The sequence below is a fragment of the Pan troglodytes genome, chromosome 23, assembly GCF_028858775.2.
Source record: "Pan troglodytes isolate AG18354 chromosome 23, NHGRI_mPanTro3-v2.0_pri, whole genome shotgun sequence".
Lineage (NCBI taxonomy): Eukaryota > Metazoa > Chordata > Mammalia > Primates > Hominidae > Pan > Pan troglodytes.
In genome coordinates this window covers 40,689,962-40,706,257 of record NC_086016.1, presented here as the reverse complement: position 1 = coordinate 40,706,257, position 16,296 = coordinate 40,689,962, and the positions used below count along the sequence as shown (strand labels likewise).

The 16,296-nt window shown below is 45.9% G+C and overlaps 1 protein-coding gene across 1 annotated transcript; it reads left to right on the top strand.

Annotated features, from left to right (window-relative positions):
- Nucleotides 1-3: 3 nt before the first annotated feature.
- On the top strand, nucleotides 4-15,172 carry JOSD1 (Josephin domain containing 1). The gene is made up of 4 exons (XM_054675984.2): nucleotides 4-690; nucleotides 11,366-11,494; nucleotides 11,661-11,855; nucleotides 12,789-15,172. The coding sequence occupies exons 1-4, from the start codon at nucleotides 506-508 to the stop codon at nucleotides 12,886-12,888; spliced, it is 609 nt and encodes a 202-aa protein (XP_054531959.1). The 5' UTR covers nucleotides 4-505; the 3' UTR covers nucleotides 12,889-15,172.
- The last annotated feature ends 1,124 nt before the right edge of the window (nucleotides 15,173-16,296 follow it).

Sequence of the window (16,296 nt, the reverse complement as noted above, 5' to 3'; positions counted from 1 at the left end):
CGGCCCGCGCTAGCTACTCGACTCGTGCGCTAAATTTATCCGTCACCCAGGCCTTGTCTCCCGAGTCATTGGCGTCGTGGTTCGAAAGAAATGGAAGAAAAGGAGCGATGTGACCGATTGTGTTCGGTCCTCCTGCTTTGAGGCCTGGCATTTGCAGAGGGAAACAGCAAGAAAATCGTGGGGATTTTGGAGGGGGGTGGGAGGGAAGGGTGGGGAAACGGAAACAAGGTCTTACATTTTATGTGTTTTTTTAAATTCTGCACTTTGACAGTGGTAGCAAAATAAAAGTAATCCAAAAGTTATTTTTCTATTGAGAAGAGAGAAGAGGTGGGGTTTTTTTTTCCTTTTGATTCCAATCTTTTCTCCCAGTGACAAAGCATAAATCATGGACACCAGAGAATAAGGTGGACCTCAGGAATCCGGAAAAGACTGAGAAGCTTACATTCTTCCTCTAGAGGGAAGAGTGGGGTGTTTATAGCCATCTCTGGAACCTAAAACAAAAAACATGAGTTGTGTGCCATGGAAAGGAGACAAGGCCAAATCTGAATCATTGGAGCTGCCCCAGGCAGCACCCCCACAAATCTACCATGAGAAACAGCGCAGGGAGCTTTGTGCCCTCCACGCCCTCAATAACGTCTTCCAGGACAGCAATGCCTTCACCCGGGATACGCTGCAAGAGATTTTCCAGAGGTAGGGGACCCTTCTTGGCATCTTGATACTGATATTTCTGGATTTCTGTGGGTGGGGCAGTGTCTCAGCTTCATAAACCTTCAAAGCTGTAGGTATTAGCTAGATTCCGTTAGCAGGTATAAGGGACACAAGACAGGAAAAGATAATCACTACCATTTATCGGGCACTTACGGTGGGCTAGGAAAGTACTCATAGCCTCAGCTGTGTTTTCTTTTCTTTTTTTTTTTTTTTTTTTTTTTTTTTTGAGACGGAGTCTCGCTTTGTCACCCAGGCTGGAGTGCAGTGGCTCGACCTCGGCTCACTGCAAGCTCCAACTCCCGGGTTCACGCCATTCTCCTGCCTCAGCCTCTCCGAGTAGCTGGGACTACAGGCGCCCGCCACCACGCCCGGCTAATTTTTTGTATTTTTTTTTTTAGTAGAGACGGTGTTTCACCGTGGTCTCGAACTCCTGACCTCGTGATCCGCCCGCCTCGGCCTCCCAAAGTGCTGGGATTACAAGCGTGAGCCACCGCGCCCGGCCAGCTGTGTTTTCTTGAGTGATCTTCAACAGTCCCATGGAATACGTGTTAATATGTGATGTTATTTCCATTTTACTGATGAAGACACATTTAGTTCAGTACCTCGCCCAAGATAACAAGACTTGGAGCTGGGGTTGAATTCTTATATCTATGCTGTTGACCACTATGCTATAATGCCTGTAAAGCTCTGCTGCCGAGGAGTTTACAGTCTAGAAGTGGGACTAGATGCGTACACGTTCAGTCACCTGTCTTTAAAGGTGGAATGTGGTGGGTACCAAAAGCAAGATGTATAAACAATGCTCAGCTTTTCTGTGAGGCCATGTGCTGGCAGTAGTGCTGTTCATACATTGCTTTGTGAAGCTCTCCCAACAGTCATTTCACTGCCTGTATTATACTGATAGGCAGAAAGGTCAGGTAATATGTCCAAATAGCTTCTAAATAGCAAAGCTATAATTTGAAGTTGACTCCAGATCTCTTCTTTCTCCTTTATTCTAGATGGCCTTTCTTACCCACTTAGAACAAATGCCACCCCACAGGTTAATAGAGGTTCAGGTTTTGGCCAAGTACGGTGTAATCCCAGCACTTTGGGAGGCCGAGGAGGGCAGATCACCTGAGTTCAGGAGTTTGAGACCAGCCTGTCCAACATGGTGGAACCCTGTGTCTACTAAAAATACAAAAATTAGCCCGGTGTGGTGGTGCACGCCTGTAGTCCCAGCTAGTCGGGAGGCTGAGGCAGGAGAATCGCATAAACTTGGGAAGTGGAGGTTGCAGTGAGCCAAGATTGCACCACTCTGCACTCCAGCCTGGGTGACAGGTCTCGGAAAAACAAAAAAAGAAGTTCAGCTTTTTTCTCTTTGCTTTGATTTTCTAGAATTACTTTATTAAAGGTTTTGAGAGTCAGTTATGTGGTGTCTTAATGGACACAACAGCATGTCTGCAGTCCATAGCAACTCAGGTGATGATCTTGCCTGATGACCCCGACTAGAAGGAGTTAGGCCCGCGCAGTCCTCGCTGCAGAGAAGCTCAAGCATTCTTCAAGCAGTGCATATTAGCAATTCCAGAAGACCTTTTTCTTACTCTCTTAGCTTGGAAGTGAAATTGTTGCCACATAGGGACCAGAATTACAGCTGGAAGCAACCTATTTGGGGTGATTTGTAAAACACAGGTATGGACCATTTGCCCTGAAAGAGCCAAAGGCCTACTCTTAGAAGAATGTTAATCCCCAGATGCAGACAAAACTATAATGAGAGTAATTATTTTCCAATGCCAGTAGTAACCAGAGTAATGCCTTACCAGAGCTAATATATCATTTGCATCATGGCCATTATCTGGCAGCAAGTAGAATTGACTCTTCAGGACCTGGGGCACTGGGAGATAAAATAATTCGTCTCAGATCATCAGGTCATGTCACTGAAAGGAGGACCCAGTACATGCTTCCTTTTGGCCAGCCATTAGTATTTCTCCTACTCCTAATCAGATATTTGCAAATTATTTCCTGAGCTAAAACTAGGGAGAAGGAAAGGACTCAGGGTGAGTACCTCAATGGCTTAGTACTTTGTGATATGTATGAACAATCTTGCAACAACCTTATCAGTGATGAACTTAGGAAACTAGGATTCATTTTAGGCGGTTTGCCCAGTTTCACCTACTAGTAAATAAATTCCAGAAACAAGATTCTGTGTATCCAGTCACACTCTGGTAGAAAAGTTTTCACTTCTGTACATTTGGCCCCTGATCTGACTATGGGAATAATGATAGGATCACTAACACACATGAACACTTGGTGCAAAGCACCGTTCTGAGTGCTTTCCTTGTGTCCACTCAGTCCTCACACTGATCTTCCAAGATGGATTCTGTTGCTGCCCATTTTTCCAGTTGAGGAAATCATGGCACAGAGAGTTCACAGGTATTGATGGCAGAATTTGGCCCCACGCCTTTTGATTCTAGAACCTGCCCCGCTAACCGCTCTCCTGTTTCTCGAGTACTGGAAGCGCCTGTAGAGTGCTATCAGTAGCTGTTCCTCCAGCTGCTGAGCTGGGCCAGCACTGACGTTCTGGACTGTGCTCATCAAGTGTGTGTGGATGATAACAAGAGTTTCTCAGCTTTGTTCTCCTGAATAGAAGAATGCTAAATATTTGCCAAATGCCCACATGGAACTAAGATCCTATTCCTTTTGAAGCTTTAGCAAATTGTACTGCATTCCCCAATTCTAGCAGCATAATATAAAGATCCAAAAAGTGCTGGCAAGCCAGCACATAAGGGCATGTATTCTGTCCCAACTCCAGAAGTGGAATTCTGTGTAGAGTATTTTATATTGAAAGAATGTATGAGTAGGTAGGAACAAAAAATACAGAAGTGTGAAAGGAATCTAGAGGAAAAAGCAAAGGGAGAAGAGGTGAGGGAGAGAAGATGGAATTTTTTAAACAAACATTGACTAGCTGCCTGCAGAGTGCCAGGCACTATGAGGCACCATAGAGAAAATGAGTCGAACAGGCCTCAGCCCCTGAGAAGCACATCTCAGCTATGCTTTAACCAGGCCTTGAGATTAGATTTAAGTGAAGTTAGAACCCTGGCATTCAGAGCAATTAAAAAGTGAAAAGTGATCAATTTGGACCTTAGCAGATATAATTCTATGCTGTTTAAAAGTGTGGCTAGTGAATGGTAGAAATGGGAGGGAAATGTTGATAAGCACTATTTGTTGAGAGGAAGTTCATCCTAGCAGTTGAATTTTAGCCAGAAAAAAGAAGCAAAATACAAAAGCAGGGTGGAGTTTCAATAGAGTTGTGGATATGAGATGATTCATGCTTACAAATGAATAGGAACTCAGAGCTGAGCTAATGACTCAACATGGCGGCAACAAGGACAGGAAGAGAGGAGTCAGGTGTGTCAGAGGCTTGGTCCAGGATTTGAACATAGTCGTAACATCTGCAAAAAGAGGTCATTTGTTTAAAAAGCATCTGTTTTCAACCTGTGAAACTGGAGAAAAGATAAACTGGGCAAGTGTCATCAGTGTATATGTATACAGATGTAGATATTAGATCTCATCATTTTATATAAAGAATGTGGGCCAGGCACGGTGGCTCACGCATGTAATCCCAGCACTCTGGGAGGCAGAGGTGGGCACATCACCTGAGGTTAGGAGTTTGAGACCAGCCTGGCCAACATATAGCAAAACCATGTCTCTATTTAAAAAAAACAAAAATTAGCTGGGGTGATGGCACACGCCTGTAGTCCCAGCTACTCGGGAAACTGAGGCAGGAGAATCGCTTGAACCCGGGAGGTGGAGGTTGCAGTGAGCCAAGATCGCACCACTGTACTGTAGCGTGGGCAACAGAGTGAGACTCCCATCTCTCAAAAAAAAAAAGGGGGGGTCTAAGGTTTGAAAAAAAGGGTCATAGAAATCAAATTACATGATGGCAGCTTTGCTAGGTGGTTTTGAAAATGCTCAGGCCTGAAACATTTTCACTAGACTCATCCCAGTTTTTTAGTGATCAGATTCTTACATCTAGTTCTGCATTCCTCTCCCAAATAGGATTTTTCCCCCCACCCGAGACGGAGTCTTGCTCTGTCTGCCTAGGCTGGATTGCAGTGGCGTGATCTGGGCTCACTGCAGCCTCTGCCTTCCGGGTTCAAGGAATCCTCCTGCCTCAGCCTCCTGAGTAGCTGAGAGTATAGACGCCCGCCACCACATCCGGCTAATTTTAGTATTTTTGGTAGAGACGGGGTTTCACCATGTTGGCCAGGCTGACCTCGTGATCCACCCACCTTGGCCTCCCAAAGTGCTGGGATTACAGGCGTGAGCCACCGTGCCCGGCCTTGGATATTTAATATTAAAATTTAACCACGGCTGGGCTTGGTGACTTATGCCTGTAATCCCAGCACTTTGGGAGGCCGAGTTGGGTGGATGGCTTCAGTCCAGCAGTTTGAGACCAGCCTGTGCAACATAGTGAGACCCTATCTCTACAAAAAATTTAAAAATTAGCTAGGCATGGGGGCTCACGCCTGTAGTCCAGCTACTTGGGAGGCTGAGATGGGAGGATGGCTTGAGTCCAGGAGGTCGAGGCTGCAGTGAGCCATGTTCGTGCCACTGCATTCCAGCCTGGGCAAAAGAGTGAGACCTTATCTCAAAAAAAAAAAAAAAAAAAAAAATCTAGGCAAAAAGTAGCTTGGTATCAAGGGAAAAAAATCTAATGAAAGTTGGAAGGAACAAAGAGATTGGGGATATTGGTGAACAATTAGCATTCTCTACCACAGAGGGTGACTATTCCAGCCTCCCCATTACATAGTCCTTGAGCAGGTGGAAGGGGCCACATTTAGAAGTATGGTGGTTATAACTGAGAAAAGTTGTTGTTAAGTATTAACCTCTAGAGACTTGAATTCTCTTGTCCAAGGGCTAGGCAAACACATAGTAATAATAGCTAACACCTACGGATTACTAATGTGTGCCTAGCTCTTTGACCCATGCCTGATTTAGAAACATCAGGAAGTTCTGAGCCATATTTTCTGATGTCACATCTCTTCAGATCTGATAAGGAAAGAAAGAATTAGGGCGGGGAAAAGAATCTTGATGAAATGTCTCCCATCTCCTTTTTCATTAATATCCAAAATCATCACCATAGTCAGACACAGTGGAAACCATGAGAGAGGAACAGGGACTTATCTGAGGACACAGACAGTGGGGAGACCTGGACTAGAGCCCGTCTTTTCACTTTTTTTTTTTTTTTTTTTTTTTTGAGACTGAGTCTCTCGCTCTGTTGTCTAGGCTGGATTGTAGTGGCATGATCTCGGCTCACTGCAAGCTCCGCCTCCCAGGTTCAGGCCATTCTCCTGCCTCAGCCTCCCAAGTAGCTGGAACTACAGGTGCCCACCACCACGCCCGGCTACTTTTTTGTATTTTTAGTAGAGATGGGGTTTCACCGTGTTAGCCAGGATGGTCTCGATCTTCTGACCTCATGAACCGTCCACCTCGGCCTCCCAGAGTGCTGGGATTACAGGCCTGAGCCACTGCGCCCGGCCCGTCTTTTCACTTTTACATCACTTCACATCTCATGGCTCTAACCTCTGGCTGTGGATGACAGAAGTGAGAGGCTCACTTTGTAGCCCAGAATTTCTATGGAAATCATTAAGACAGTCCCAAACAGGAGTTAGCCAAGGAGTCTCAAGAATACTTTCCACTGGAATCATCAGGATCCCATGGAACTCAGTGGGACTGGTGTGTTGAAATATCCAGAGCACTGTTCAGTATTGTCTTAGGGTAGAGGCTGACCCTAGCCCTGCCACTCACCAGCTGTGCCTGACTATGCAAGTCACCATAACCTTTGCACCTCAGCTTCCATGTTTATGGTATCTCAAGATGGCTGGAAGTGATAAAGCCCATAAAAGCAGCTAACACAGTGGCCACTTGATTACTGTTAAAAGTACAAGCAAGTGCTGGTGTGGTGAATACGCTGGGTGGGCCCCACTTATTCAAATGACCATTCCTCTAGAATGAGATGGAAGCTACTCAATATTTCCTGTATTCAAATTGCCCAACATGTGTTTATTGAGTTGCCAGTGCCTAGCTGTGAGGGATATAGAGTAAAAAACTATCCAGGGATTTAGTGTTTGATTGAACATATATGAAATAACTGAATTCTCCAACAGTCCTATAAAATAGTAATTATTTCCATTTTTACAGGCAAGGTAACAGGCATGGAGATTAAATCCCACAGTTAGTGTTGATCGGTGCTAGGATATGAACTCAGATATGTATGTTCCTCACTCTCCCTCCCTTTTTTACAGAGGATCCAGGGAAGATCCTATGGAAGAGATAGGGTGTGAAGAAGCTGTAGGATTTGGCTTGGAACAGGAAATAGGATAAAAGAATAGAGGCTGCTGGGCACAGTGGCTCAAGAGGGAGGCTGAGACAGGAGAATCAGTTGAGCCCAGGAGTTTGGGGCTACAGTGAGCCACAATCATACCACTGTAATCCAGCCTAGGTGACAGAGGAAGAAAAAATAGAATAAAGGCCATATGATCATGGTGCCTAAAGTGCACTAAGCCCAGTGAGAGGGATGTAGCTGGCCAAGTGGGGCCAGGAAGTGTAGACTGGCCAACCAGGCAGTTGGTACCATTGTCAGTTCCTATATATACAAAGGGAAGTGAATTGATGCCTTGGTGAATTTGGCAGGAACATAGAGGCTGAATTGGTGGAAGGAGCGCTTGGAAGCAAAGTGATCAATTTTTAGGAATCTGTTTCAGAAGTCAAGGTGTGAGGTGAGGAGCCTCTGGTTAGGAGAGAGATGGAGTGGTAATAGGAAAGGATTTGAATCCAAGACGGAAGATGAAGGACAGGGAAGAAAGATCACTGGAACGCTAGTTCTGTAAGGTACACCTCAAAACAAATGTGTGGTCAAATTTGTTTGGGAACTGAAGCATATTTTCTAATCCCCTTTCCTTGAGATTCAAGGTGAAGATTAGCATGTTAGGGACTCCAAGAATTCTGCAGGAAACCCATTTACCTACTTGGTTCATTCAGCTGTTATTGTATTGGATGCCTTCTGGGATCCTCTGTTAATGAACATGGAAATGGCATCTCCAGGAGCACCCTTGGGAAGCGCTGCTCTAAGGTTTGAGCCTGGTAGGGAGTTAGATGGTGAATGAGGTGGAAGACTCAGCATTTTCCTTGTTGGAGCCTTCATTCATGTACTGGTCAGAGACTTCAGTGAAAGGAACAAGAAACTTGGGAAAGGAACCAATTATATCAGGGGCTAGGCCTTCTTTCATACGTGTTCTGTTCTCTTTTTTTCTTTTTTTTTTTTTTTTTTTGAGACAGAGTTTTGCTCTTGTTGCCCAGGCTGGAGTACAATGTCATGATCTCGGCTCACTGCAACCTCTGCCTCCCGGGTTCAAGCAATCCTCCTGCCTCAGCCTCCCGAGTAGCTGGGATTACAGGCACCTGCCACCACACCTGGCTAATTTTTTTGTATTTTTAGTAGAGATGGGGTTTCACTGTGTTGGCCAAGCTGGTCTCAAACTCCTGGCCTCAAGTGATCCTCCCACCTCGGCCTCCCAAAGTGCTGGGATAACAGGCGTGAGCCACTGCACCTGGCAGTGTGTTCTCATTTAATCCAAATGTGTGAGTACCCATGGAGAGCCTTTGTCTTTTTAAGCTATGTTTCAGCCCCAGTCCTCAGGGATGTAGCTGGCCTCTCTTCTTTTCAAGCCCCCATCCCCTGCCACTCTGATTCTTGGGTCCTTGCTGTAAGACAGCAAGCATAACTTTGGATTCAAATGAATCCACGGTGGAATCCTAGTTCTGTCACTTGTAAGTGCTCATGGGCAGGTCAGTTAAAACCACCAAACCTCAGTTTTATGGACCTATACAATAGAAATAATTCATATCCTCATAGGTTTATTGTGAAGATTAAATGAAATGCAAATTAAAGTACCTTATCATAGTGCTTGGCACAGAGATTTTTCAATAAGTGATAGTTATTATTACAGGTAAGATAAAGTTTGGTTGCAGATTTCTTTGCTAGCCCTGGAGATGAGCATATAAGCCCTTTTAAGAGTCAGTTACTAATGTTTACAGGGAAAGAGAAGGATAACAAAAATAAACACTGAACATTTCAGCAAACATTCCTTGAGCACCTGTCTTGTGCCAGGCACTCAAAGGCCCCTAGCAGTGTAGCGTTCACAGATAGTCAAGGCCCCTGCTGTCAGTCTAGTGTAGAAAAACAGACCAATGAGAAACACATCTGGTAGTGACAGGGCTGTAATTAAATCAAAAGGTTGATGTGAGGTAGTGACTGGGAGAAACTTATGGTTGGGTGGTCAAGAAAAGGCCTCTCCGGAGGTTGTAGTAAGCTGAGATCGCTCCATTGCACTCCAGCCTGGGCGACAGAGCCAGACTCTGTCTCAAAAAAAGAAAAAGAAAAGAAAAGGCCTCTCTATGGCAGTAACATTTGACACCCAAACAATAAGGAACTACAGAAAGAACATTCTAGACAGCGGGAACAGTGAGTGCATGAGTGCACAGTGAGAAAAAGAGCTTTGTTTTTAGGGAACAGTAAGAAGGTCAGTGTAATAAAAGGTAAGAGATGAGATCTGCAGGACCTTGAGGGCCTTGCACGCCAAAGGAAGTAGTTTAGAGTGTATTTAAGTGCTTTAGGTGCCATCAGAAGGTTTTAAGCAGTGGCAGGAGTATGTTTGTTGTTTTTAATTCTGTGGGTTTTTTTTTTTTTTTTTTTTTTTTGAGACAGGGTCTTACTCTATCACCCAGGCTGGAGTGCAGTCATGGCTCACCACAGCCTTGACTTCCCTGGCTCAGGTGATCTTCCCACCTCAGCCTCCCGAGTAGCTGGGACCATAGGCACATGCCACCATGCCCACCTAATTTTTGTATTTTTTGCAGAGACAGTGTTTTGCCATGTTGCCCAAGCTGGTCTCTAACTCCCAGGCTCAAGCGATACTCCCACCTTGGCCTCCCAAAGTGCTGGGATTGCAGGTGTGAGCCACCACTCCCGGCCAGGAGCATGGGGTTTTGTTTTGTTTTGTTTGTTGGTTTGTTTTTTGAGACGGAGTCTCACTCTGTCACCCAGGCTGGATGCAGTGGTGACATCCAGCCTCTGCCTCCTACGTTCGGCTCACTGCAGCCTCTGCCTCCTACGTTCAAGCAGTTAGCTGCCTCAGTCTCCTGAGTAGTTGAGACTACAGGCATGCACCACCACGCCTGGCTAATTTTTGTATTTTCAGTAGAGACAGGGTTTCACCATGTTACCCAGGCTGGTCTTGAACTCCTGACCTCAAGTGATCTGCCCACCTCAGCCTCCCAGAGTGCCGGAATTACAAGCATGAGCCACCGCGCCTGGCCAGGAGTATGTTTTATATTTGAAAAATACCAGTATTGCTGAGTTCAGTGGCTCACACCTGTAATCCCAGCACTTTGGGAGGCTGAGGCGGGTGGATCACAAGGTTAGGAGTTCGAGACCAACCAGCCTGGCCAACATAGTGAAACCCCATCTCAACTAAAAATACAAAAATTAGGTGGGCGTGGTGGCGGGTGCCTGTAATCCCAGCTACTTGGGAGGCTAAGGCAAGAGAATCACTTGAATGCAGGAGACGGAGGTTGCAGTGGGCTGAGATCGCGCCATCACACTCCAGCCTGGGCAACAGAGCAAGACTCTGACTCAAAAAATAAGAAAGAAAAAAAATACCAGTATTTCTGCTGTGCACAGAAAAATTTTAAAAATACAAGATTTCTTAAGTTTTTTAGAGTTGACATCCTTGGCCTAACGTCTTGATTCTTTTCTGGAGATGGCATGTAGTAGCCTCTTGATCATGCACTTTATGTCCTGAGGAACTCGCCACACTTCCCTTTCTCCCCTTCACACGAAGCCCAAAGGTATGCCCCTTGAACCCTTCCTTCAAAATGGCCTTTCCCCAGCTCCTGGCCTGACAAGTTTATGAAGGTAAAATAATAGAATTAGAAATGCCTTCAGCATGGACCTTGTCTTAAAATACAGACTGGCTAAAGAAACCTGGAAGTAAATGGCTTCAAGCTGGGTGGGCAAACCAGTGCTGCAGCTGAGTTTTATTTGCCTGGCACAAATTTTTTTTCAGTTGATTTATTGGGTATTTTAAGAAAAATTTATTCAAGTACTACACACACACACACACACACACACACAATGCCTTTAGGTGGGTCGTGCATTCCAGTAGGCCTCACTACTTTTTATTGCCTTATATCCAACCCCAGTTTATACATTTATGTCACCTGTCTAGGCTTCTGTATGCCTTTGAGTATTTAATGATTAATGATTACCAAGTTTGCAGGCCTTAACTAGAAAGAAGGAGTGACACCAGTTACTATCCATGCAAATGAAAAGATTGAATCCTATTTTCCAATGTTAAAAAAAAAAAAGGCTTGCATGAGGCAGGAAAATCAGTATCAGGAGGAAGAGCAGAAAGGCTGCAGGAGGCTGGGATTTCATAAGTGAGTCACCTTCATGGAACACTTACAAAATACTTAGGTAGAAGCTGGGGAAATTGCACTTGAATATGGGGAAACTAACTTCCAGGGGCAGTAATGTAAAGTGCTCTCCATCCCTGGTAGTGCGGGGTCAGGGGGTTCAGGCATCCAGCAAGTCTCAGCCCTCCTCTTTTCACATTGGTAGGTTGTCTCCAAACACCATGGTGACACCTCACAAGAAGAGCATGCTGGGAAATGGCAACTACGATGTGAATGTCATTATGGCAGCACTTCAGACCAAAGGCTATGAAGCTGTTTGGTGGGACAAGCGCAGGTAATCTGAATCAGGCTTGACTTGATGGAGAACAGCACGGTTGTGGTATAAGCTTTTAGTACTTGGGCTCATGGCATGAGTGGGGAGGTAGCCAGTTGTGGTATTACAGCCAGGGAACCTTGGAAAATGGGCTGCATCAGAGCCTGCCACCATTTCTCCCCTGCAGGGATGTCGGTGTCATTGCCCTCACTAACGTCATGGGCTTCATCATGAATCTGCCCTCCAGCCTATGCTGGGGTCCACTGAAACTGCCCCTCAAAAGGCAGCACTGGATCTGTGTTCGAGAGGTGGGAGGGGCCTACTACAACCTCGACTCCAAACTCAAGATGCCCGAGTGGATTGGAGGCGAGAGCGAGCTCAGGTAATCGGCACCTTTTGTGACTAAGTTGCTAGGCTGCTTCATTTCTTATGTTGGGGACACTGAGCTCATCTCTGGTTATTTGACAAAGGAAATGAAATTCCTGTGCCCTTGGATTCTCTCCCTGCCTTAGAATCATAGTGTCTCAGACCTGACCTTAATCTTCAATGGCGCATCAGTACTTTTAAGTCCTTTTGGTAGGGAAGATGCCCAGCCTGGGATACCAGCCTTCTAGTCTGGTGGGGCTGGCATTGTAACGTTCTCTCCATTTAAGACAACTGAGACAGTGTAGTTGCCAGTTCATAGAAAGGAAGACAAACATTCAGGCCAGGGAGGACTGAATTTCCCCAGGACCAAAGAACATTTGTAAAAGTTCTTTAGAGGCGATTGCTCACGCCTGTAATCCCAGCACTTTGGGAGGCCAAGGTGGGTGGATCACCTGAGGTCAGGAGTTCGAGACCAGCCTGACCAACACGATGAAACTCTGTCTCTACTAAAAATACAAAAATTAGCCAGGCATGGTGGCGGACGCCTGTAATCCCAGCTGGTCAGGAGGCTGAGGCAGGAGAATCACTTGAACCTGGGAGGCAGAGGTTGCAGTGAGCCGAGATCATGCCATTGCACTCCAGCCCAGGCGACAAGAGCAAAACTCCGTCTCCAAACAAACCAAGAAAAAGTCCTTTATATACTTTGGGTACTCTTATTCACAGATCCAGCTACTCTTGGCAGTAACTACAAAGATGAGCAAAATTCAGGTTGGAATTTTAACTGGACAGATTGGAGGGTAACCAAATGTGGAACCCTCCAAAACCAGATGACTACAGGGATGTGTTTTGGACTGCCGAGGGTAGAGTGAGGTTTCAGGTGACTTTGCGGTCCTGAGACTGGAATTTGCAACTTGCCAGCATTTCATTTTCTCTATCTCTTTTTCCATAGGAAGTTTCTAAAACATCATTTGCGAGGAAAGAACTGTGAACTCCTGCTGGTGGTACCAGAAGAGGTAGAGGCTCATCAGAGTTGGAGGACCGATGTGTAACAGTTCTGCCCAACCTCCCTCTCGCCTCAGCCCCTTCAGTCCTCTGTGACGTGCTGTGGCCTCTACAGTGGGTCTGCCCTTGCCACTTCCCCAAACATCTCATCAGGTTTTTCCCCTTCAGATCTGACAGTGCAATAGGACAGACGTGTGGACTGTTATAAGAACTACTCAGTGTTTTGTTCCTGGGCAAGGAAGGTAGGAGTTCTGTGCACTTAAGGCCAGTGGTCACAAACCCTTGTTTTATTTAAGAGACAGAGGAGAAAGTGGAGCGGGGAGGGAATCCTAGCTTATTTTCCCTTTTCTATGAGGACTTGACACAGGTTCTGCTGAGTTGTCACTGCTGCTCCAGACTCACCTAGAGATGCTGCCTCCACTTTCCATCCTGTCTGGGTCTGAAAACAGTGGGTCTGCAGATAGTGCACACAAACCCCATGTGACTGGTTTGAAGGACCCAGAGCATAAAGGTCTCTCAGGAAACCATGTCCAAAACCCTAGCAGCGGTACAGCATGCTGTCTCCAACCCTTATCCCCAGGTTTAAGGGTGGTTTATGGCCATACGTGGAGGTTTTTTGTTGTTGTTGTTTTTGAGACTGAGTTTCACTCTTGTTGCCCAGGCTGGAGTGCAATGGCACCATCTCGGCTCACTGCAACCTCCGCCTCCTGGTTCAAGCGATTCTCAGGCCTCAGCTTCCCAAGTAGTTGGGATTACAGGCGCCTGCCACCACGCCTGGCTAATTTTGTATTTTTAGTAGAGACGGGGTTTCTCCATGTTGGTCAGGCTGGTCTCAAACTCCCGACCTCAGGTGATCTGCCCGCCTTGGCCTCCCAAAGTGCTGGGATTACAGGCGTGAGCCACCGCACCCGGCAGAGTTTTATAATGAAAAATTAACTAATATTCTAGTATGAAGTGAGGAGGATACTGAACAGGATGTGGCTAAAGCCAACCTGGGACAGCCATGGGGTGGCTTGGTTTCTTCACTCCAGTGTTGTCCCTACCATTTCGCAGCATTGATTTAGGAGGCTCTGGGACAAAAGAGAAGCCAAAGAGCAGTTTTCCCAGTTCACTCACTCTGGCAAAATCAGGAAAAAAAAGTCTGCTTTTGACATCAAATTCCACTAATTTGGGGCAGCGTTGGGTGAAGAAAGTATTGTGAAGACAAGCTTCTTGGAGTAGGGGCAGCCACAATTCAGTAGACACTCTAGGCTCGGAGGCTGCCACTGTAGTTGCCAAGCTCAGGTTGGGTGGTTCTGTGCTGTATGGATGGAATAGGACCTGGGCTGGTCATCTTCATGTCGTTTCCTCTCTGTATCAATGGAAGTTCAACCCGCCCCTACCTCTTCAGATAGTTGTAGGCCACTTTTCTCTTGTAACTTTGGAAAACAAAAGAGGAGAAATAAGTATCATACCATATGCGTGTCTCCAAAGTGGATGTGGTTGCCTCAAGGCAGGTGGCAGGCAGGGGTGACCTGCTGGCCCTCAGATCGATGGTCGTGGCAGGTCTGAGAGCTGTCCCACTGGCCAGACTTCTCTCCAGCAGCAAAGCCAGCCTGGGGCTTGCATGTTGATCCTGAGCAAGCTTAACGGGGTGAAGCTGGGCTTTCTCCCCCCTGTGACTGGAGTGCATGTTGACACCAGCACTTTTTCTGCACATGTATCTTCAATCCAACAAGGCCGTTTTTTTAATGCTGAGTAACAGGCCACCAAGCGGCTACTGTGTTATATCTTCTCAGCAACCGGCCGCAGTCTCTTCTGCACCATTTTCTACACCAGACCTGCTTGGCACCACAGGGAGCTCTTTTCCCGCCCTGCACAATGACATTCCAACCACCACCAGCCAGACGTTACAGCCAACCTTGCTGATTGTCACAAGCAGGACCTTGGGGCCACTGGCACTGTCAGATAGTAAGCCATTTCTTGGGTAGAGGAGAAAACTCCTCTCCACAAATCCGCTTGGGCCTGTGCAAATGGCACTTGAAAGAGTCCCCATGCACTTGGAGTCCATGAGCCAATGGGATATGCAAAGACGCTTAAACATTTCAGGGCTGGTTTCTCTGTTCATATCCAATTCTGGTGCTTAGGAACAGGGACCCATGCTGATGCCCAAGGGCAAAAAGCCCCACTTCCTTTAAGGAAGTGAACAGGCCTGACCCTGATGCCCAATAACGGGCAACCCTAGGCTTTTTGTTTTTCTTGCTTTTATTCCTTTTTGTTGTTGGCCTTGTGCTGGGTTTGTTTACAAAAGATGTATTTTGTTTAACCAAATATTAAAAATGGAAAACTCCATATATGTCTCCTTGTCTGCCTGAATTCTATAATTGTGTAAAGAAAAATAAACTTTAGTATGACGCTGTTTTAAAAGGAGTTCATTGCCAGCGTAAGTCATCTTTTAGAGACATATCATTCTTTGATTAACTCTTTCACCTGAGAAATCCAGACAAAATAGTCACTGAAATGGGATTTGGTTCAAAAGATGTCTCCAAGACATTTTTCAGTCTATTTTAATTTATAAAAACTAATCTTGACAATTTGAAGAATCCACCTAAGTACAAGTTTGTACCACACTGGTGACTAGTGTTTTTCCCTAGTTAACAAGTGAAAGATCATGTATACCCAGCGGGCCTGGGCCCAGCCCCACCATCCCGAGCGCACAGCAGCAGTGTTCTGTAGTTGGACTGCCTGGATTTGAATCCAGGTCTAGCACTTAACTCTGCAGCCTTGAGCAATTACCTTTCTGTGGCTGTTTCCTCTTCTGTAAAATGGGAACAGTACCACCTAGATTGTAGTGTTGGTTGATCTGATAAACACACAAAAGGCTTACTCTGGCTGGGCGTGGTGGGTGATGCCTATAATCCCAGCACTTTGAGGGGCCAGAGGCGGGTGGATGGCTAGAACTCAGGAGTTCAAGACTATCTGGGGCAACAAGGCGAAATCCTGACTCTACCAAAAATAAAAGAAACTAGCTGGGCACGGTGGCGTGTACCTGTAGTCTTAGCTACCCAGGAGGCCAAGTTGGAGGGGAGGTAAGAGGTTGCAGTGAACCCAAATGACACCACTGTACTCCAGTGAGACCTGGTCTCAGGCAAAAAAAAAAATCTGTCCCCCTCCCCTATTCCCCAGAAATCAGTATTATGTTATTCCCTACAAATACTTTATAATTACACAGTGTCATTATAGACTAAAGAAGTACATAGACCCAATCCTTTGTTTTAGGCTGATGGATCTCAAAGTGACTGCCTAAATTCAGGGCAAAGATTGCTATGAAGTACTTGGCTAAAAATGAATTTTCACTTGGAAACAATTTGGGCCTATGGCTGTTAAGATGGAGGTGCTGCTGGTTTAGGTGAGAAAATGTGAGGGGCAGTACATGTCTCTGACGTGGTCTCATTTCAAGGTACTTAGGATGACAC